Source organism: Bison bison, unplaced genomic scaffold, assembly GCF_000754665.1.
Source record: "Bison bison bison isolate TAMUID 2011002044 unplaced genomic scaffold, Bison_UMD1.0 scf7180017864508, whole genome shotgun sequence".
In the NCBI taxonomy this organism is placed as follows: Eukaryota; Metazoa; Chordata; class Mammalia; order Artiodactyla; family Bovidae; genus Bison; species Bison bison.
In genome coordinates, this window is record NW_011495064.1 from 5,572,713 (window position 1) to 5,596,685 (window position 23,973).

The 23,973-nt window shown below is 39.8% G+C and overlaps 1 protein-coding gene across 1 annotated transcript in view; it reads right to left on the bottom strand.

Moving 5' to 3' along the window:
• Nucleotides 1–23,973, bottom strand: part of AFF3 (AF4/FMR2 family, member 3) — a 551,769-nt gene that overhangs the window by 175,402 nt on the left and 352,394 nt on the right. Inside the window, exon 8 of the mRNA XM_010829861.1 lies at nucleotides 14,487–14,538. Within this exon, the coding sequence (XP_010828163.1) occupies nucleotides 14,487–14,538 (52 nt within the window). The remainder of the gene's footprint in view (nucleotides 1–14,486; nucleotides 14,539–23,973) is intronic.

Here is a 23,973-nt window from a genome sequence, read left to right on the forward strand (position 1 = left end):
GAAAGCGAAAGTGAAAGTCACTCAGTCGTGGCTGAGTCTTTGCGACCCCATGGAGCCCGCCAGGCTCCTCTGTCCAGGGAACTCTCCAGGCAAGAATACTGGAGTGGGCTGGCATTTCCTTCTCCAAGGGATCTTCCCGACATCCTCCAGGGTGACAAGAGTTGGACAAGACTGAAGGACTAACAACCAGCACAAAGTAACACCTAATTTCCTTCTCAGGTAAAGCAACTTCCTGACCCCTCCTCCCTTTCAGCAACGCTGCCCATTCCCGCTTGGACCAGCTGGTTCCTGAAGGCTGGGTCAAGATCTTCCCTCCACATCCATTGGACACGCCACACCTCTCGAAGGCCTTCAGTCTAATTGCATCTACGTAAGGACGGAGGCCAAGGAGCCCTAAAGAGCCTTCCAAGGAGAAACGGGATCTGGCCACTTTTCTCTAGACAAAGGGCCTATGCTAGATTTCTCATTTTCCTAGCAGACAGGATCCTGGCAAATGACTTAAACAGATACGGAAAGGCAGTCTCTCGGGAAGGTACCTCACGGGCTAAAAGAACAGTCACAGTTCATCATTTTAGACACGGATTGCTATGGCCAAAATAAACATCAGGAAAGTTTCAGATTTCTCTAAAAAGAAAATAACCTCTTTTGGTAACAGTTCTCAAATTGACTTTGATCTCTCAAATTCCAAAACCTATTATATGATTAGTTTCTATAATCTTATTATTAAAAGCACATGCGTAAGTGAGAGATTTCTTGATATGTTTAGCACATAACTGTTCCTTTGTATATCTTCCCTCCATATTTAACATTTTCTAAGGTAATTCTATAATGGGCATAAGATATGTTTAATAAGTAACTATGGGCTGTGTCCCCTCTCCCAAACTTGTATGTTGAAATCCTAACCCTTAATGTAATGGTATTAGGAGGTAGGCCTTTGGGAGGTATGAGGTCACGAAGGTAGCAGCAGCATGAATGGGGTTAATGCCCTTACAAGAAGAGACACGAGAGAGTTTGCTTCCTGTCTCTCCATTCTTTGCAGTGTGAAGACACAGCAAGAAGATAGCCACCTGCAAACCAGGAAGTTTTGGTTTTGGCACTGAGCCGGCCGGCAACTTGATCCTAGATTTCCAAGCCTCCAAAACTATGAGCAATACTTTCTGCTGTTTATATGCCACTGAGTCTATGGTGGTTTGTTATGCAGTAGCCTGAATTGGTGGAGTTGATACAAACTCATTGATATAACATGGGTCACCTTTCACCTTTATAAATGACTCACAGGTGCACATCAGACACCTGGAAAGGAGCTTTGGACATCATTTAGACCCACTTTGTTCCACCAGTCAGTGATACCCAAGTCTTCCAAGATGTTTAAGATTAGCAGCGGTGGAGGTGAATTCTCCAGCCAACTCCTGGCTTGGAGTTTACCTCTGGGGAGAGGTGAAGCCATGAACTGCTGGCCTCTGGTCCTATAGTCTGGAGGCCGGGAGAAGAGCACTTCCAGCTGACATCTCTGGAGAAAACTGACCACTCAGCCTTTTTCTTCACAGTCCCAGCTTCACTAGGAGAGCTTTGTAAACTTCTTGCTGCTGTTCAGTCACTGCTGCTGCTGCTGCTGTTAAGTCGCTTCAGTCATGTCCGACTCTGTGGGACCCCATAGTCGGCAGCCCAACAGGCTCCCCCATCCCTGGGATTCTCCAGGCAAGAACACTGGAGTGGGTTTCCATTTCCTTCTCCAATGCTTGAAAGTGAAAAGTGAAAGTGAAGTCGCTCAGTCGTGTCCGACTCTTAGCGACCCCATGGACTGCAGCCTACCAGGCCCCTCCGTCCATGGGATTTTCCAGGCAAGAGGACTGGAGTGGGTTGCCATTGCCTTCTCTGTGTTCAGTCACTAAGTCATATCAAACTTTTTGCAACCCCATGGACTGCTTTCTCATCCTTCGCTATCTCCCAGAATTTAACTCAAATTCATGTCCACTGAGTTGGTGATACATCTAATCATCTCATCCTTGGTCACCCTGCTTCTTCTTTTGCCTTCAATCTTCCCCAGCATCAGGGTCTTTTCCAGTGAGTCAGCTCTTTGCATCAGGTGGCCAAAGTAGTAGACATTCAGCAGCAGTCCTTCCAATGAATATTCAGGGTTGATTTCCTTTAGGATTGACTGGTTTCATCTTGCTGTCCAAGGGACTCTCAAGAGTCTTTGTAAACTTAACCCTTTCTAACTGTTATCTTTTTAAAAGGAGAGATGAAAATTCTCATTAAGCTCTGATCTGTATCAACTGCAGTGATAGGGTTGCTTTCTCTCTCCCTCTCTTTTCACTTTCTCTCTATGTCACATATTATTACTGTTAAATAGTAGTAATAAGAATTTACTGAGTGCCTACTAGGTAATGGACCCTTTACCATATATTCCAACTGCTGTATTAACTTTGGAGAAGGAAGGTTTTGCGGGACGCTCTAGTTCAGTTTGAGCTCATAATAGCTTCCCAGTTTTTTATTGTACAATGTGCACGCTGGACAGACCACTTCCTTCCACTACATTTTGTTATTTCTTTTTCCTAGGAATTTAACTGTTTGTGTTTAATCCAGTTTCCTTAATTTATGAAGGTCATTTTGAATCCTCATTTATTCTTTAAAGTTATCGCAATTTTGTTCAAATGCAGATGGGTCCTGCCTTAGGAGTTTTCCACAAGCCTATGCTTTTGACCTCAGACTTGAGCATTGATTGGCCAGTGGTGGGTAAATCTGGATTAAGCAAGCACAGCGACCCTGCCAAATTGCAGTCTTCACTGTGTCTTGGAAATCTCCATTTGCTCCTTATTCCTAGAAAAGATGTAAAATCTAAAAGGATTTCGGTCTGCTCTTCTGCTGCCCATACCGCCTTAGTCACTTGCTCAAAAAGGTCATCACCATAGTCAAGGTCATGGAGGTTTTTTGTTTTTTTCTTTTCTTTTGGCTGTGCCAGGCAGCATGTGGGATCTTAGTTCCCTGATCAAACCCATGCCCCCTGCACTGGGAGCATGATGGAGTCTTAACCACTGGACCGCCAGGGAAGTCCCCATGTAGGTTTTCTTCTGTGCGGTCTTCCAGGAGTTTTATGGTACTGTGTTTGACATTTAGGTCTGTGATCCATTTTGGGTTAATTTTAGTGAGGAGTGTAAGGCTGTGTCTGGATTCATTTTTTTAATATGTGCATATACAATGTTCCACCACCATTTGTTGAAAAGACCATCTATGTCCATTGTATTGTCTTTAATTGTTTTTCTGAGACCAGCTGACTATATTTAGGTGGGTCTGTTTTTGGGCTCTCTGTTGTGTTCCATCGTCTACTTCTCTATTCCTTTGCTGAGTGCTGTAGCTTTAGAGTGAGTCTTGAAGCTGGGTACTTTGGGCCTCCAACTTTGTTCTTCTTTCTTACTGTATTGACTATTCGAAGTCTTTGGCTTTTCCGTTATAGACTTTAGAATCAATTTGTTGATATCCACAAAATAACTTGCTGGAATTTTGACTCAGACTGCACTGAATCTAAAGATGATGTTGGGGAATTTGTTAATTTTTTATTAGAAGTATTCCATTATGTTTCCAATACACTGGAAAGTATTCCAGTATTCCAACATGCCAGAATTGTTTATCCATTTACCAGCTGATGTATATTGGGGTTGTTTCCAGTTTCTGACTATCAAGAATAAAGCCACTATTAAAATTCTTGTACTAATCTTTTAAATGACATATGTTTTTCATTTTCCCCATGTTAATAATTACAAATGGAAGTATGTGCCTAATTTCTGGGGAATGCAATAAATGTGTGTATAAGAAACAGTTTTTAAAAATGGTTATGTCATTTTTACACTCACAACAGCAATACACCAGAGTTTCAGTTGCTTCATAACCCATCACTGTTTGGTGGTGTTGGTCTTTTCAGTTTTAATCACTCTAGTGGGTATATAGTAGTATTTCATTGTGGTTTTAATTTGCATTTCCCTGAAGATGAATATTATTAGTAAAATGAATGTTTTCAATTCCTTATTGGCCACTTGTATATCTTCTTTTGTTTTGTTCAAGGCTTTTTTGCCCATTTAAAAAAATCTGTGTTTTCATCACTTTCTTATTGAATTGTCAGAGTTCCTTATATATTCCGGATACAAGGTATCTGTCAGGTATATGTACTATAAATACATTCTCCCAGTTTGTGTCTTGTCTTGTCACTTTGGTGACCATAGATTTAGAATTTTGGTGAAGTCCAATTCATCAGGGCTTTCTTTTCTCTGGTTTTGTGGTTTCTGTAAGAAATCATTGCAGGGTATAAAGAAATTGTCCTATGCTTTCTTTTAGAAGCTTTGCAGTTTTGGCTTCTTTGTTGACGTCTGTGATCCATCTCCATTGTGTCTGGTGTGAGATTCATATGTTTCCCCAGCAGCTGCTCAAGCGCCATTTGTTGAAGACTTGGCTTTCCCCACTCAACAGCTTAACGTCTTTATCAAAAATCAGGTGACCATATATTTGTGGGTCTATTTCCAGACTCTACTTTATCTGTCTTATGTCAATGCCACACTATCTTAATTACTTTAGTTTTATAGTAAGCCTTGAAATCAGGTACTGTAGGGCCTCCAAACTTGCTCTTCTTCAACAGTTTTGGTTACCCAGGCCCCTTGCTTATCTATAAAAATTCGCAACTTGTCATTTTCTGTAAGTGTCCTACTGCCCTTTGATTAACACTTTCATACTTGTATGAGAACTGACATATTAACATTCAATTAGCCTTCCAATTTATGAACTTCTCTCCATCTAAGTCTAAAATTCTCTCCTCAAGGTTTAATGACTTTCCGTGTATAAGTCTTATTTGTCTTTTGCTAAATTTATTCAGCATTTTATATCATTGTAAACAGGGTGGCTTTTATTTCATTTTGCAACTGTTAACTGTTTATTGCTATTAGAAACGCAATTGAGTTTTGTAAACTGACCCTTCTAAATTCATTTATTGGTTCTAGTACCATGGGTGCTTGGAGAAGGTGATGGCAACCCACTCCAGTACTTTTGCCTAGAAAATCCCATGGACAGAAGAGCCTGGTAGGCTGCAGTCCATGGGGTCTCGAAGAGTCGGACACGACTGAGCGACTTCTCTTTCACTTTACACTTTCATGCATTGGAGAAGGAAATGGCAACCCACTCCAGTGTTCTTGCCTGGAGAATCCCAGGGACGGGGGAGCCTGGTGGGCTGCCGTCTATGGGGTCGCACAGAGTCGGACACGACTGAAGGGACTTAGCAGCAGCAGCATGTGTGCTAAGTTGCTTCTGTCATGTCCAACTCTTTGGACTCTGTAGACAGTAGCCCACAGGCTCCTCTGTCCATGGGATTCTCTGGGCAAGAACACTGGAGTGGGTTGCCATGCGCTCCTCCAGGAGATCTTTCTGACCCAGGGATTGAACCTGTGTCTTTTATGTCTCCTGCACCGGCAGGCAGGTTCCTTACCACTAGCGCCACCCGCAAAGCCCTAGTAGTTATTAAATTTCTTAGGATTTTCTCTATAAGCAATCATTCATAAAGAGTTTTCCAAAAGATTTTTCAATCTTTATGTCTATTATTTCCTTTTCTTGCCTTATTGCATTCACTAGAACTTCAGAGAAGGGGACAACAGAGGATGAGATGGCTGGATGGCATCACCGACTAGATGGACATGAGTCTGGGTGAATTCCGGGAGTTGGTGATGGACAGGGAGGCCTGGCGTGCTGTGGTTCATGGGGTCGCAAAGAGTCGGACATGACTGAGCGACTGAACTGAACTGAGAACTTCCAGTGCAATGCTAAATAGAGGAGATAATGCAGACATTAATGTTATGTTCTTGATCTCAGGAGGAAAGTGTTTGGTATTTCACCATTAAATATGATGTTAGCAGGAGATGTGGGGGCAGATTCCCTTTGTCAGATAAAGTAAGTTCTCTTCTTGTCCTAGTTTGCTGAGAGTTTTAAAGTCATAGATGGGTGCTGCTGCTGCTGCTGCTGCTGCTCAGTGGCTTCAGTCGTGTCCGATTCTGCGCAGCCCCATAGAGGGCAGCCCACCAGGCTCCCCCGTCCCTGGGATTCTCCAGGCAAGAACACTGGAGTGGGTTGCCACTTCCTTCTCCAATGCATGAAAGTGAAAGTGAAGTCACACAGTTGTGTCCGACCCTTAGTGACCCCATGGACTGCAGCCCACCAGGCTCCTCCGCCCATGGGATTTTCCAGGCAAGAGTACTGGAGTGGGTTGCCATTGCCTTCTCCAAGATGGGTGCTGAATCATGTCAAATGCTTTTTCTTCATTTATTTAGAGGACCATATGGTTTTCTCCATTATTTTGTTAATATGGTAGATTATATTAATTATGTTTTCTAATGTTAAGTCAACTGTTCATTCCTGTGATAAACCCTACTTGGTTATAAAGAATCATATCCTTCTTATGTATCATTGGATCATATATACTAATGGTTTGTTAAGAAGTTTAAGTTTTTAATGTCTATAAGAAATATTGAGTGATAACTTTCTTTCTTATAATCCTATGTCATATTTTGGTATCAAGGTTATACTGACTCTATAACAATACATTCAGTAGTTTTTCTTCCTCTCCTATTTTCTGAAGGAGTTTGTGTAAGACTAGTAGTTCATTTGTGGTGATTCATTGGTAGAAACATTTCTTACTTAAGTTTTCATGGAATCTGCCAGTGAGACCACCTGACTCTGGAGGAATTTTCTTTGTGGAATAGTTTTGAATACAAATTCAAATTCTTTAATAGTAATAGGGTCATTCAGATATTCTATTTTTTTCTCATGGAAGTTATGATAAATTACATTTTCTGAGGAAATTGACTATTTCATCTAAGCTGTCAAATTAATTAGCAGAAATTAGTTCATAATATCCAGTTATTACTATTTAAATTTCTGTAGGATATGCAGTTATGACCACTTTTTCTTTGCTAATGTTGGTAATTTATATTTTTCCTCCTTTCTTCCTTGATTAGTTCTTTCAGTGTTTTGCTAATTTTACTAAATTTTTAAAAGAAACAAATTTTGGCTTTCTTAATTTCTCTATTGTTTTACAATGTCTACTCCTGTTGTTATTATGTATTTATTCCTAATTATTTCAGTTTATTCTTCCTTTTCTAGCTCCTTAAAGTGGAAACATAAATTACAGATGTTCACCTTTGTTCTCTTCTAATCAAGCCATGTAAAGTTATACATATGTTTTTTGTTGTGCATATTATTTCAGTGAATCCAGTAAAAGCTCGTAAATTGTACATGCATTTTCATTCAGTTAAAATTATTTTCTAATTTCCTTTGTGATTATTCTATTTAGGAATGCTATTTAACTTTTAAATATTAGAAGTTTTCTGGAATTCCATTGCTATTGACTTATAATGGAATCATGCTGTGGTCATAGAACATATTCTTTAAGATTTTAATCCTATGGAATTTATTGATATGTCTTTTACTGTGCACAATAAGGTCTATCTTGGTGAGCGAATCATGAGTACTTGATTAAATTATATCGTACACTTTTTGGGTAGTGTTTTATAAATTTCAGTTAGGACAAAGTGGTTGTTAATGTTCAAATCTTCTATGTGCTTTCTAATATTTTGCTTAATTTTTTTTTATCGATTACTGAAGAAAGGGATTTAAAAAATTTCTATTGTTGTTCTCTCAGTTTTTGTTACATACATATTATGACTGTTATGGTTTCTTCATTAACTAACCTTTTTAGAATGAGAAAATATTCTTTTTACCTCTGCTAATACTTCTCATCTAGAACTCTATTTGGTGTTTAATAGCATCACACTAGGTTTCTTATACTTATTATTTACACAGTCTACCTTTTCCTCTTTTGGCTTCAACCTACTGGTTTTTGTATTTAAACTGTATATCTTAAAGACATTAGGCAGTCTTTTAAATCTAACCTATTTTGGTATTTTATTTTAATGCCTCCAATGACATTTATGCTCTTTTGGATATTTTTTAGTGGTTTTTCTAGGTATTTCACTATGCATCCTTAACTTACTGCCAGTCTACTTGCATTTAATATTATTATATATCACTTCACATAAAACGTAAGAATCTTGTAGTCATGCAATTCCACTTACCCTCTCTTATCCTTTGAACTATTTTATCATATATTTTATATTTGCATACATCATAAATTCCATAAAACGGTATCTTATTTTTAGCATTAAATAATCTTTTATATTTACACATATAGTTTTCATGTCCTGTAAATTCTTCCTTCATGTAGGTTTGAACTTCCACCTGATATTACTACCCTTCAGTCTGACAAATTTCCTTTATCATTTACTGTACTGCAGGCCTACTGGAGACAAATTCTCTCAGATTATACAACATCAAAAATAACTTTATTTCACTTTATTTTGAAGGATATTTTAGCTAGATTTATAGTTCTAACTTGACATTTATTTATCTTCTTTTTTTTTTTTTTTTTGGTCTTTCAGCACTTTAACAATGTTTTTGCTTGTATTCCAGCCTCTGTACTCTGTGGTAGGAATCCTTTGGTTAACTGCATCACTGATACCTTAAACATAATATGTCATTTTTCTCTAGCAATGTTTAAGATTTTCAAGATCTCTTTAATTCAGGTTTCAGCAATTTTACTATAATCTTTCAAGATGTGGTTTTACTTTTCTTTATCCTGTTTAGGATTTGTTGGGAGAAGGAAATGGCAACCCAGTCCAGTATTCTCGCATACAGAATCCTGTGGACAGAGAAACCTGGTGGGTTCCTGTCCATAGGGTCTCACAGAGTCAGACATGACCGAAGTGACTTAGCATGCATACATGCATTGGAGAAGGAAATGGCAACCCACTCCAGTGTTCTTGCCTGGAGAATCCCAGGGACAGAGGAGCCTGGTGGGCTGCCGTCTATGGGGTTGCACAGAGTCGGACACGACTGAAGCGACTTAGCAGCAGCAGCAGGATTTGTTGAGCTTCATGTAAGTTAAGGTTTTCAGCCAGTTTAGGAAAGTTTCAGCTATTAGTTCTTCAAATATTTTTTCTGATCTACTTCTCTGTCCTCTCCTCTGGGACCCCAATTACATGTATGTTATACTGCTTGATATTGTCCTATAATTCACTGAGGTTCTGCTCATTGTTTTTAATCTTCATTCTCGTTGTTCTTCATATTAGATAATGTTTACTGATCTGAAGTTTATTTACCCATTATTTCATCATTTCCATTTTTCACTTAAGATTATCCAGTTACATTTTCATTTCAAACATGTTACTTTTCAGTTCCAGAATTTTCATTCGGTTTGTCTTAATTGTTTCCATTTCCCTGCTGAGAGGTCTCTTCTTTCACTTACTATGACCATGTTTTTGTTTATGTTCTTGAACATATTTTAATATGTTTTAAAGTTATTGTCTGAAAATACCAACATTTAGGTTACTTTCTTTTCTTGATTATGGATAACAATTTCCTATTCCTACACATATTCTTTAATTTTTGGTTAGGCAATAAATATTTTGAATGGTGTTATAGAGGCTTTAGATTCTGTTTTATACCTTTAGAGTATTAATATTTTTGTTCTTTCAGACAAATCATTAGCTGAACTTGTGAATACTTAGGATTGCATTTTGTTATGATCTACTTTGGTTATGCCCTTAAGTTTTAGGGTGAATCCTTTATTCTTAAAGGCAAGGCCTTTCTGAGGTTTCAGGCAAAAACCCAAGTGTTTGCCAAGTGTTTGTAATGATTTACATTACATTCCCTATAACTTGGGTGAGATTCAAATTCCATACTCTATAGGCAGTCGTAGGCAGTAGACAGATGTTGACATCTCTGCTCAGCTTTTCAGTGATTCAGTTATCGTTTTCCACTGGGCTCACTGGCCTTTCCCCATACATATGCAGTTTAGAAGTCATTCAAGCATGACAGGGAATTTAAACACAGAAGTGGAACTCTCTTCTGTATGGCTGACTTCTCTCTGGAATTTCCTCCCTTAAATCCCAGCCACCCTGGCAGCCTTGAACTCCATCTTCAGCCACTTCAAGATAATATGATTATGGCCTTGAATTGCAGTTGTTCTTTATGGAATGTGGAGTGCCCTCAGAGGAGAAGCTGTATAAATGTAGATCTCATGCACTCCAATTTCTTTCTTTCAAGGGTCAAACTGCCAACATTTCCTTCCTTTTCGCGATCAGACTCTAGTGTCTTCAAATTTTAAGTTCTGTTTTTTTAAGAATATTTCATCTGGAGTTTTCAATAGTTATCAGGAGGAGAGTTAATCCAACATAAGCTTCTCTATCACTGAGAAGACTGGCAATCTATCACAAAAATTTTAATTTGTGTGTGCGCTAAGAATAAACTGTAAAAAGATATAAAAAACTCTCATCTTTATGAATACTCAGAAAACCATTCAATAATATATCCTGAAGGGATCCTCAGGTGTTATCCAGACTACTCTATCCTATAAGGCAATCCCTGTACAGTGACGTATCATGCATTATGATTAACCTCCTGCTTTTACTTGTTTCAGTAGGTAATGTTTACTGAAGTAATGTTAATTACTAATGTTTCAGTAATGACTCCATACAAGTATATACTGCAAAATGATCACGACAGTAAATCTAGTTGACATCTATTACCACACATAGTTACACTTTTTTGTGTGTGTGATGAGAGCTTTTAAGATTTACTCTTAGCAACTTGCATATATTTAATACAGGATTATCAACTATAGTCACCATGATTTACGTTACATTCCCAGGGCTTTTTTATTTTATAACTAGAAGTTTGTACGTTTTGACCACCTTCACTCAAAATGAAGTGAAGGTGGTCACCTCCTCACCCCCAGCCTCTGGAGGCTACTAATCTGTTCTTGGTATCAATGAGCACTCTCTCTCTCTCTCTTTTTTAAAGATTCTACATACAAGTGAGGTTATATGGCATTTGTTTTTCTGTTGGACTTATTTCACTTAGCATCCTGCCCTCAAGGTCTATCTGTGTTGTCACAAGTAGCAGGATATCCCTCTGTTTAAAGCTGAATAATATTCCACTGTGTACATATACCACATTTTCTTTATCCATTCATCCATCAATGAACACTTAGGTTGCTTCCATGTCTTGGCCATCACAAATAATGCTAATCTCCAGCTCAGTTGGTAAAAAATCTGCCTGCAAGGCAGGAGACCTGGGTTTGATTCCTGGGTCAGGAAGATCCCTTGGAGAAGGAAATGGCAACTCACTCCAGTATTCTTGCCTGGAGAATCCCATGGACAGGAGTCTGGCAGGGTACAGTCCATGGGGTTATAAGAGTCAGACATGACTTTGCAACTAAACCACCTCACTTTTAAAAGAGGCCAGTGAGGAAAGATGTTTCCTTGGAAAATGAGCTGTATGGAGACTCAATTTTATACTAAAGTTTAAATCCATAAAATGCCTTTAAATAACTCACAGTTCATGGAACTCTAGAGACAAAGGGATGTAGAGGCATCTTGGAAGTTGACATTTTCCCACCAAACCACAAATGTGGAAGATGTATCTTCCCCAGTGCCTGTGTGTATGTTATTGACAGTTTTCTTTGCTCTGTTTCACCCCTTCAGTTCTCGTGGAGTTCATAATTTTGGTCTGTTTTATCAGGTTATCTCAGGCTTTCCTGGTGGCTCAGATGGTAAAGAATCTCCCTGAAATGCAGGAGACCTGGGTTCAATCCCTGGGTGGGGAAGATCCCTTGGAGGAGGGCATGGCAACTCACTCTAGTATTCTTGCCTAGAAAATTCCATGAACAGAGGAGCCTGGTGGGTGTCACACAGGGTCGGACATGACTAAAGTGACTTAGCAGATACACATCAGGTCCTCTCAGCTTGTTCCATGTTCTGGCATCCATACACTCTGATTCTGCTGAACTGGCTTCTGAATCATTATGATTATCCTGACCCTTAATGCTGAGTATCCTCTCAAAATCCACATGTTGAAGTCCTAACTTCCAGTACTCCAGAATGTGATTTTATGTGGAGACAGGGTCTTCACCAGGGTAATGACATTAAAATGAAATCATTAGGGTGGGTCAAAACCCAACATAACTAGTATTTTTTATAAAAAGGGGAAATATGGACACAGAGACAGGCATAGGAGGAAGATGATGTGAAGAAACACAGGGAGATGTTTATCTACAGAACAATGAACAAGACCTAGAAAAAGATCCTTCCTTCATAGTAGAAACAAATCCTAATGATAATATTGGGTTTCTAGCTTCCAGAACTCAGATAATAAATTTCTCTTGTTCACGGGACCCAGTCTGTGCTATATTGTTACGGAAGCCCTAGCAAACTAATATACTTACCATCTAACAAATAAATAGATCCCCGTTTTTCTACTTGGTTTGACTTATGACTTTGTTTTGTCTCCTAAGATCCACTCACTCCCTCATCATGGTAAATGGCCAAAAAAAGCAAAATATCCTAAGATTTGTGTCCTAGTTTTGTCACTCAAATTGAATGACTTTTCTGATCCTTAGAGTCCTTATATGAAAAATAAGGATACTATCCCTGCCTTACTTATCTGTCTACATAGATAAAGCTCAGATAGGGTATCACACAGAGACTGTAAATCTCTACCCAAGTCTAAGGCAGCCTGAGTTCCTGCTCTTTATTCGTAATAAGCTATTCCTCTTGCCTAATCATAACAGGAACACTGCTAGAGGGCTCTTTGAGAGGATCAAGCTCAGAAGTCTCCACTTTTAATACAGGTCCAACCTCAGACTTTATTTCTGCTATTTCTAGTTCAAGAGGCAGGATGTGAGCAGATGAATAAGGAACTGCTTTGTTCAGGAATGTGGGGTCATGCTTCAAGCTTTCACTATTCACAAATCTCTGGAGGGTTTTAAAGTAACTTCTCAGACAACATATTGATTTTGTTAAGGTAATGAGTTATAGAAACTAAGGCTTTTCAGAAACGTATAAGGGAAGGAGAGCGTTAGTGGTACATCAAACTGTATTAACAAAATTTGAGTCTATTGAATGTGATTTTTCTTTTTCGGTTGTTCTGTGAGGTTTGTGGGATCTTAGTTGCCCAACCAGGAGCTGAACCTGGGCTCTGGGCAGTGAAAGTATGGTGTCTTACCCGCTGGACAGCCAGGGAATTCCCATTGTATGTGATTTTAAATTTGAAAAAATTAAATGTAGGATGCTAGCTGCTTTCCAACATATTTTGTATGCTTTTAAAATGATTTTGTTGAAAAATGGTTACTTCTATAATAATTAACACTTTTATAAAATTAATTATAAAAATAAAACTTACTCTCAAATAGTTAATATTTTAGTTGCGTAAATTCTTCTCTAGTCTCAAACGTTGCTCGAAAGAACTAAATCTTTAAAAGTGACTCTACCCTTTTCAGTTCTCTAGAATGCCTCCAGATGGCATTAAAACCCTTTTCCTATTTTATATAGTAAAAAATTTAAAAATTAGTAATACTTTAACAATTTGAAACCAGTCACAATCATTATATCATTAGAAATCATGATAATAGAACCACTTATAACTTTTAGGATAACATCTTAAGAAAGACCAGCAAATAATCACAATCTTTATGAAATAAATAGTCATCCTATGCAAGCCAAAGACTCTTCCTAGACTGAGAAACACATCTTGGACAAATACACTCAATAATGTTATATCACAAGCTGTCATTTCTAATGGCTAGAAAGCACTTTAAATGCTTAGTAAGAAGAGCACTGGTCCAAATATAGATATATCCACAAAACTGTCTTATAATAAGAAATCACATTTAACTCCTCAGAAATGATAAAAATAATGATTTTTAAGGAAAAAACCTGTTATTAATTCCTATTCAGCCAAAATAATTTGTTAGCGTGTGAGTTATGTAAACTTTGGCACATAAACTGGGCATCAAATTAATCATCCGAACGTTTTTCGATTGCTTGAGTATTGAGAGGAGAAAGACGAAATGTGGAATGAAGAACGTGCTTAAAAAGAGCCCTTTGTTATCTCTTTACAACTGCGTTTGTAAACTCAAAAAATGAATAATCCCTTCATGGTCCAGAGATGTCTATAACTGTATATTTCACATAACTCAGAGGTGAGTTGCAAAGGGCAGGCCTTAAAAAATGACACTGGTACTTCCCAGGTGTGTAGGACAGACGATCTCCCAGCATGTGAGAAACGCTCTCCAATTATCTATGACAGTGATAGGCGTTGCTGAGCAAGGTCCAAAAGCTCTCCTCCCTTCCTCCGCCCCATAATACCATCAAATCTCATTACATCTATCTGTACATTATAAAGAGGAGCCTTGTGTTTTCAAGATTACTCTTACTGGGCTAAAGCATTAGAAAGACCTCAAATGCAACTGCATGCAAAAGCATTTAAGCAGACATTATCATGAGAAAGAGAACCACAGACTTCCTTCCATTATTATTATTACTATAACAAGATATTTGTGCTATTTTGTATTATAAGCGTATTAAAGAACTCGGGATAGAAACAGGAAAGAGACTTACGATGTGTTCGATGTGCCATTGTCTGGACTCTCTGGCTCGGCATCACCTTTCTCTTAAAAAAGGAAGCAGAAAAAAAAAAAAAAACCAACATGTGAGTGTTACAGCCTTTAAGATTTAAGAGAGATTCAATATTAACAATCATTCAAAATGTGCAGCAGGAGGCTTTTAAAACATCTTTTTATTGTCCAAGAACTGGATTTGCAAAATAGTTTCTTCTCTGTAATACAATTGCCCGGGCACGGATCTATGAATAGGTACGAAGGAGCTGTTTGCAAACAACCAGAGGCTCAGAGTGGAGACCCTGCCAAAAGATAAATATCTTACAGATGGAACCTGTTTTCTTCCCCTTCATTTTACAGAAAATTTAAGGAAATAAACCCCATTAGCATTCTAGATGCAAGGCACTTTGATACTTTCTGCCATGTGTATCCTCAGTCACTTCAGTTGTGTCTGACTCTTCCTGACCCTGTGGCTCCTCTGTCCATGGGATTCTCCAGGCAAGAATACTGGAGTCGGTTGCCATGCCCTCGTCTGGGGGATCTTCCTCAACCAGGGATTGAACCTGAGTCTCTTGTGTCTCCTGCATAGGCAGGCGGGTTCTTTACCACCAGCGCCACGTGGGATGGTGGTGCCTAGTTTGTGTCTAGCCCTAACACAAGCTAAACCAGGTGTGCAGCATCAGAGCTTGGACAAGAGGATTGTACACAACACTGAGGCTGCCCCCCAGCTTACAAGATCCCCAAGAATGACACTCCACAGAGAGCCCTGGCAGCAGATTCTGGGGTCACCCTGTTAACGCAGAATAAGATGCAAATCAGCAATCCTTCCTGACCACCTGAGAGGCTAGTTAAGCAACATTTCTGCGGTACGTGGTCAAGGATTGGATGGGTCCATTTTTTGGAGTTTTAAAGGGCAAATTCCTCTCACAGTAGATATAATTCTTAGATCCTCAACCACTGCTGGTTTGAAACTATACATCCTCATATTACCAGGCACTTCTTTTTATTTCCTTGAGGCTAGGAGATAGAAGGGCTTCCCAGGTGGCTCAGTGGTGAAGAATCCATCTGCTAAGCAGGAGACATGGATTCGATACCAGATTCCCTGGAGCAGAAAATGGCAACCCCCTCCAGTATTCTTGCCTGGTCAATTTCACGGACAGAGGAACCTGGTGGGCTATAGTCCATGGGGTCACAGAGTTGGACACAACTGAGCGACTAAACAACAACAGAGGAGACAGAAGGGTCACGCCTGCCACTGTGAGTTAGCTCTGGCTATTGGGGTCGCACAGAGTCGGACAGGACTGAAGTGGCTTAGCATAGCATAGCATAGCATGCTGGCTATGCATTGCTGATAGTTTAACAAACCCCAGAGAAGATTATGAGTTGCAAGAGATGGGACTGAAGGTGGCGACTTGCTTTAGTTTGCTATTTCAAGTCAGGCCTGGAGACCTCGTAGAATCCCTCAGTCTATCATTAAGGGCCTCAGGTTTATGTCCTGTACCAAGCCCCTTTTTGACACCTGGGCTCAGGAATGACCTCCTAAATCACATGACGAACACACTGCAAAGATGTGGTCCACGCTGAACTCAAAAGTAAACTTCTTTTTTCCTTGTAGGAAATGAAACAGTTGTGAGAGACAGAAGACCATTCTATATGGCCCACACATCTATCTCAGGTGTGACCGCGCTAATGAGCACCCACATATTGCCTGGAGTGCCCATGAAGGGCAGCTGCCTTGTAAAAAAGTCACAACACCTGTTTTAACTGCCTCAGCAGCAAACCCTGATCAGACAGAGCCCCCAAACACAGGAAATCACAGTGAAGTAAAAGTAGAGACAGCAAATTAATAAACTTTGAAGCTCATATTTCCATATCATATTTTGTCTTCCAGGCCAGACCTGTTGTGAACTCATTGAGAGACAGGCAAGACCTTGTCAGCTACTTTCATGCGAGAAAATAACCTAATTTAGTAGTTTCCAGAATTACTTTCCAATAAGTAACCACAATCCCTGCCAGAATCCCCAAATACAGAGTCACAGTAGCTGCATTACCTAAGACAGGTAAAGACAACGAGCTGCTCTTCTTGTTCAGTTGTGTCCGACTCTCTGTGACCCCCATAGACTGCAGCCCGCCAGACTCCTCTGTCCTTACCAAGATTGCTGGGTGAAACATCAACAGCCTCAGATATGCAGATGATGCCAGCTTAATGACAGAAAGTGAAGAGGAACTAGAGATCCTCTGGATGAGGATAAAAGAGGAGACTGAAAACGCTGGCTTAAAACTCAACATGAAAAAAACAACTAGACGGAGGTTTAAGTTTTCTTAAATACAGTGACTTTCCCCCCTTTCTTTGGAGAAACCGGTTATGTTTCCTGGTCTGCAGCCACCAGAAGTCACCCCACATCTCATCATCATCAGGAGCGTGAACAGCAGGCAACAGTAAACATTTCTGAACAACTTATGTCCAAAAAAAATCAACACGCTATATGAAGACATTATTTGGATGCTTGAATAAACATGTTTTACCTTGATCAACAATGCTGCCAGATAACCCGCGGGCTGGGGGACAGAGGCCTTACTGCACCTGGGGTCTGGGGGCTGTGGGGATTGGGGGCTGGATCAGCGCAGGCGCAAAGCTGCAGCTGATTACCTCTGCTCTTAGCAGCACTTATGTTGTGGCAACGGGGAAAACAGAACAGTTTCTGGCAAACAGGAAGGATGCAACAGGGCCAAATGAGGCATTTGTGAACAGTCTGGGAGTGAATGCTCTCAGCTGATCATGAATTAACCTTTCTGGGGGAAAAGTAAGCTCAGGATAAGGTCAGGAATTAAAACTATGTCTGTTCATCGGAAAAAACGAAACAAAATTCTCCCCCAATATCTGGAAATTTTAGGTGATGCAATTTCTGAAGTTAACTTGAAATGTCTAAGTGTATAAGCCAGGAAGAATCATAGGCTCTTTATCAGGACCCAAGGGAAAAATGATGAATGTAAGCCAGAAAAAGTGCTCAGGAAGAGACTGAAAAGCTGGGTGCTCAGGAGATGTTTCCTTGCTACCAACAAACAGGACTACTGGGGGTCGTTCTGACTATTTCAGCTGATTTCACAATAGATTCCACATTGCTGTCCTTTGGAAGGGACCTGAATCGATCTTTTGAAGACACTGGGCATAAGACACGAACTCAGGTGCACCATGGTCATCTTGATGAGGAAATATAATTACGGACAGGCAGAGAGAAAAATGAGCCATAGAAAGAAAAATTACACACACACACACGTATGTGTATACATATTTATACTCACACATGTATGTGTATATATATTTACACTCACACATGTAAATAGATATGTACACGTATATCTATGTTATTTGTGTTTTTTCTTTTTTAATTTCTTTTTAACTTTTTATTTTATGTTGGAGTATAGTTGACTCATTGGAAAAGACTCTGATGCTGGGAGGGATTGGGGGCAGGAGGAGAAGGGGACGACAGAGGATGAGATGGCTGGATGGCATCACTGACTCGATGGACATGAGTCTGAGTGAACTCCGGGAGTTGGTGATGGACAGGGAGGCCTGGCGTGCTGCGATTCACGGGGTCGCAAAGAGTTGGACACGACTGAGCGACTGAAATGAACTGAACCGACAGCTGATTAACAATGTTGTGTTAGTTTCAGGTGTACAGCAAAGTGATTCAATTATACAGATACATGTATCTGAAGCTGAAACTCTGGCCACCTGATGCGAAGAGCTGACTCATTGGAAAAGCCCTGGATGCTGGGAAAGATTGAGGGCAGGAGGAGAAGTGAGTGATAGAGGATGAGATGGTCGGATGGTATCACCAACTCAACAGACATGAGTTTGAGCAAACTGTGGGAGACAGTGAAGGACAGGGAAGCCTGGCATGCTGCAGTCCATGGCAAGACAAAGAGGTGAACACGACTTAGCGAGTGAACAAAAGCATTCTTTCTACGATTCTTTTCCTGTTTAGGTTGTTACATAATGTTGAGTATAGAGCTCTCTGTGCTATACACTAGGCTCTTGCTGGTGATCCGTTTTAAATATAGCAATGTGTCCATGTTAATCTCATATGTGTTCTTTCAGCTTGACGCTCTGAGCCTTCCACAGGACCAAGCACATATTACACACTCAGCATATGTCTGCTGTCTGATGACCTTTCGTTACTGCAGAATCCCACTCGATAGTGGGAAAGAGGAAATGGTGTATGAGCACGTTCCACTGAGATGGATACAGAATCTGACGTAGGAAAGTTTCGAGGCTCCAACAGGCCACTTAAAAAGTTACAGTAGCTACATGTTCGGAGAAGGCAATGGCACCCCACTCCAGTACTTTTGCCTAGAAAATCCCATGCACGGAGGAGCCTGGTAGGCGGCAGTCCACGGGGTCGCTAGAGTCGGACACGACTGAACGACTTCACTTTCATGCATTGGAGAAGGAAATGGCAACCCACTCCAGTGTTCTTGCCTGGAGAATCCCAGGGACAGGAAGCCTGGTGGGCTGCCGTCTATGGGGTTGCACAGAGTCAGACATGACTGAAGCGACTTAGCAGCAGCAGATACATATTTAACCCAATAAATGTACCAAGGGCTTATATGGTGTGTACTCTGTCTGGAAAGATGCTATGTTATGCTAAGTCACTTCAGTCATGTCCGACTCTGTGTGACCCCATAGACAGCAGCCCACCAGGCTCCTCCGTCCATGGGATTTTCCAGGCAAGAGTACTGGAGTGGGGTGCCATTGCCTTCTAGATAATGTCTAATTTAACTGAATGACTGCACGACTGGAGTACTGCACTCTACATAAGTTGTACTGTGAAAAGGAAATCAAAATAGACCTGGGCTGCATTCTGCTTGGAAGGAAACTGATGCTATACTACAACATTTCTTTATAGTAAAAGTAATCTGTGCTCATGGTAACAACCATTATGACACTTATTTTTAGATAAATCAACTTCAGAGACTACATAATAATTTCTAATATGAAAAATGAGAGAAGATATTTAATACACTATGACCACCTCCCTTCTTACCACTGTTGCCAGTTCTTTAACTACTTTTAATGTCTGTGCTGTGCTTAGTCACTCAGTCGTGTCTGACTTTTTGTGACCCCCATGGACTGTAGCTTGCCAGGCTCCTATGTCCATGGGCATTCTCCAGGCATGAATCTTGGAGGGGATTGCCATGACCTCCTCCAGGGGATCTTCTGAACCCAGGGATCAAACCCACATCTCCTGTATTGCTTTGCCATCTGAGCCACGAGGGAAGCCCTTTTAATGTCTGAGTGAAGTTGCTCAGTCGTGTCCGACTCTTTGCGACCCCATGGACTGTAGCCTACCAGGCTCCTCTGTCCATGGTATTTTCCAGGCAATAGTCCTGGAGTGGATTGCCATTTCCTCCTCCAGGGGATCTTCCCAACCCAGGGATCGAACCCAGGTCTCCCGCATTGTAGACAGATGCTTTACCGTCTGAGCCACCAGGGAAGTCTTTAATGTCTAGTGGGTATTTTAACTATAAATAAATTTAATCCTCTATTTTTTGATTAATCAACTTCTGACAGTACCTTTTCTTTTATACTATGTGAAGTGAAGAAGCCCCCCATTTATGCTTCCCTCCTGCTCTCCCCTCCATCAATCCTACTCTGCACAGCTATATCTTTCTTCCTGCATAGCCGAGATTTAAAATATTTATACTCTGTTCAGTAATTATTGAGTCATCTCATTAATATTAATTTAATTAATAATTTAATTTTGGGAAGTACCTATAGGCCAATGAGAAAAATTATATATGAATAATGGAATTTACAATATTGTAACAATATAAATATAATCTCTAAGAAACAGTAGAAAGACTGGACCTGTGTAGAGGGACTGCCACTAAACTTGAATGGAGACAAGGGTTCCCAGTATTTACGTCAAATGGATTCTCATTCTTATATCTCACTGTGGCATAGATTAATCTGTCTCAGACAAAGGCTATGCTTTTCCTAAAAAGAAGTTCAATAAAGCATGCATGTAATGTGTGTAAAAATGTGTGTGTGTGTGTGTGTGTATATACATAGGCTTCCTGGGTGGTGCTAGTGGTAAAGAACAAACCTTCCAATGCAGGAGACACAAGAGACAGATCCCTGGGTCAGGAAGATCCCCTGGAGGAGGGCATGGCAACCCACTCCTGTACTCTTGCCTGGGAAATCCCATGGACAGAGGAACCTGGTGGGCTACAGTCCATGGAGTTGCAAAGAGTCGGACACAACTGAAGCGACTGAACACACACACACACACACACACACACAGTTTTTAAAAAGCAAATTAGGTTAATTGTGAAAACACCTTGCAAGCCCAGAAATGGGACACTGACAAATAAATAACCCAGAATCCTCTTAGGCCTGCATCCTATTGAGTTCCAGTTAGCAAGTAATGGAATCTTGTGTTAATCTTCCATCTTTTCTTGATAGTTTTGGCTGCCCTGTATTTATTTGTAAACAAAATAGTCTTCAGTTTTTCCTGATTTTAAATTTCACATCAATGGACTCATACTGTATGCATTCTTCTGGAACTTACTTCTGTCATTCAGTAGTATGGTTTTTAGATTCAGCCAACATGATGCACCTAGCTTTGGTTCACTCATCCTCACTGCTGTGCAGCATCCCCTTATTTAGTTCAGCTCAGTCGCTCAGTCGTGTCTGACTCTTTGTGACCCCATGGACTGCAGCACGCCAGGCTTCCCTGTCCATTACCAACTCCTGGAGCTTGCTCAAACTCATGTCCATTGAGCTGGTGATGCCATCCAACCATCTCATCCTCTGTTGTCCCCTTCTCCTCCTGCCTTCAATCTTTCCCAGCATCAGGGTCTTTCCAGTGAGTCAGTTCTTCGCATCAGGTGGCCAAAATATTGGAGTTTCAACTTCAGCACCAGTCCTTCCAATGAATATTTGGGACATCCTTTAAGATGTACTGGTTGGATCTCCTTGCAGTCCAAGGGACTCTCAAGAGTCTTCTCCAACACCACAGTTCAAAAGCATCAATAAAAACCTTCTATTTTCCTATATTTGACACTTTCTTTTGGTGTTTTACTTAAGAAATACATCAGAAAGATGTTCTCTATACCCTTTTGAAAGTGTATAATTTTACTTGTCACATTTAGGTCTTTTACAAATACCTGGAATAGTTTCTGTGTATGATGTGAGGTAGGAGTTAACTTCCTTTTTCTCCCTATAGATTACCAGTTATGTTGGCACTATCTATTAAGAAGCCATTCTTTCTCCATTGATCTATATTGTTAGCTCTGACATGAATCTAGTTTTCATATATCTGTGGGTCTGTTTCCTCTATACCGTTTCACCGCTCAATTTGCCTAGTATTATCTTCATTACTTAGTTTTGTTGTTCAGTCGCCAAGTCACGTCCTACTCTTTGCAACCCCATGGACTGCAGCACGCCAGGCCTCCCTGTCCCTTACCGTCTTATTACTTAGCTAAAATATTCATTCATTCATTCATAATATTGGTAACACAAGCCTTCAGCCTCACTCTTCTTCAAGAGTATGAGCTATGTATTTTTGGTCCTTTGTAATATCAAATAAATGTGCGAATCAACTTTGTCAGTTTCCACATACAGAAAAACGAAGTTATAATTTCATTGTCTCCTGGTTCCCACAGCTGCTGTCAAAAGTCAACTGGAAGTTTAACTGCTGCTTCCTTATTAAATGGTATTTTAAGAATTTTTCTTTATGTATATGGTTTGCAGTTTAACTATTATGTGTCTAGTGTGGACTTATTTTTCTTTATCCTGCTTAATATTCATTGGATTTCTTGAATCTGCAAGGTAGAGTCTTTCAATTGTGGAAAAATTTCAGCCATCATCTCCTTTAACATTCCCTCTCCTTCCTTATCTTTTTCTGGAATTCTAGTTAAATATATGTTAGACCTTCTTGCTGTATATCCCAGGTTTTTAAACTTCCTTTCTCAATTGCATTCTAGGTAATTTCTTAAGTTCAATTTCCTGCTTCATTACTTTTTCTTCACCTATATCTAAACTACAGTTAAACCTAACCAAAGAAATTTTAATTTCTGTAGAGGTTCTGATTAGTATACTTTTAAATACCATATTTTCAATTTTCTCATTTTTGAAAATTAACATAAACATTCTTACTTTATGTTCTGAGCTTGGTAATTCCAGCATCTGAAGTCCTTGGAGGTCTCTTTAATTCTTGGCTGTGTGTTGTTTTTCCTTGCTTTTGTTCAAGGTCTCTTGTTTTATTGTACGTAAATATTTTTGATAATAAGTGCTCATTTCCCTAGGGATTCTCATTCTATTATTATTTGTTCTTCTTTATTTTCTTTTTGTGGTATATTCTACATAGCCAGATTTGATCTTTCTGTAATGACTAATCTTTATGTGCCTTAATTTCCTTTCATATTTTTCATCTCTTTTGCTTTATATTCAAAAAAAAAATGTTTTCAACCTTATATTCTAGACTTCAGCTATTATCCATCATTTCTATTAAATTTTTGTCAACTTTATCTTTGATTCTCAAGCGCTCATTTGTTCTATAACTGCTTCTTTTTCATACCAATCTGTTCTTTTTATTTGATGCAAATAATTTCAATTGCTTCTAAAGACTGCAGTCACATTTGAAATTTGTTTCTTCTGTTTCTTGAATTAAGTAGATTTCCTCTGGGTCAGTGTTTTTCTTTGTTTCTCAAGGTTATGTATTCACCTTTTTGAATGTGAATTCAAACTGGATAAAAAGGTACTGGTGTGGATTTTCTGTATTAGTATATTGATCCATCTTGCTAACATATGTTTCCCTTGTAGGGAGGGGCTGATTTACAGCTTTTTCTAAGTGGACAGAGTAAGTTAATTAAGAGTTCAGGAGAGAAGAACTCTCAAGACAAGCTGGGAATCCTGACTGTCCTCTGAACCCCCAGCAAAAATAGGAAGTAGTTTATTTTGGGTGTACAGCATTTTGGTTTATTTCCCTCTTGAGAAAAACTGATTTTTCTTCCACCAACCTTAGATGTTGGAGAAGACTCTTGAGAGTCCCTTGGACTGCAAGGAGATCATACCAGTCAATCCTAAAGGAAATCAGTCCCAAATATTCACTGGAAGAACTGATGCTGAAGCTGAAACTCCAATACTTTGGCCACCTGATGTGAAGAACTGACTCATTTGAAAAGACCCTGATGCTGGGAAAGATTGAAGGCAGGAGGAGAAGGGGATGACAGAGGATCAGATGGTTGGATGGCATCAGTGACCTGATGGACATGAGTTTGAGCAAGCTCCAGGAGTTGGTGATGGACAGGGAAGCCTGGCATGCTGCAGTCCACGGGGTCCAAAGAGTCAGACATGACTGAGCGACTGAACTGAACCACAGATGTCTATTTTTAAGGTTTGGTATTATCTCAGAATCTACTCTGCTTCTCTCTTAGAAGCATGTATGTGCCTGTGCTTAGTCATTCAGTCGTGACCAACT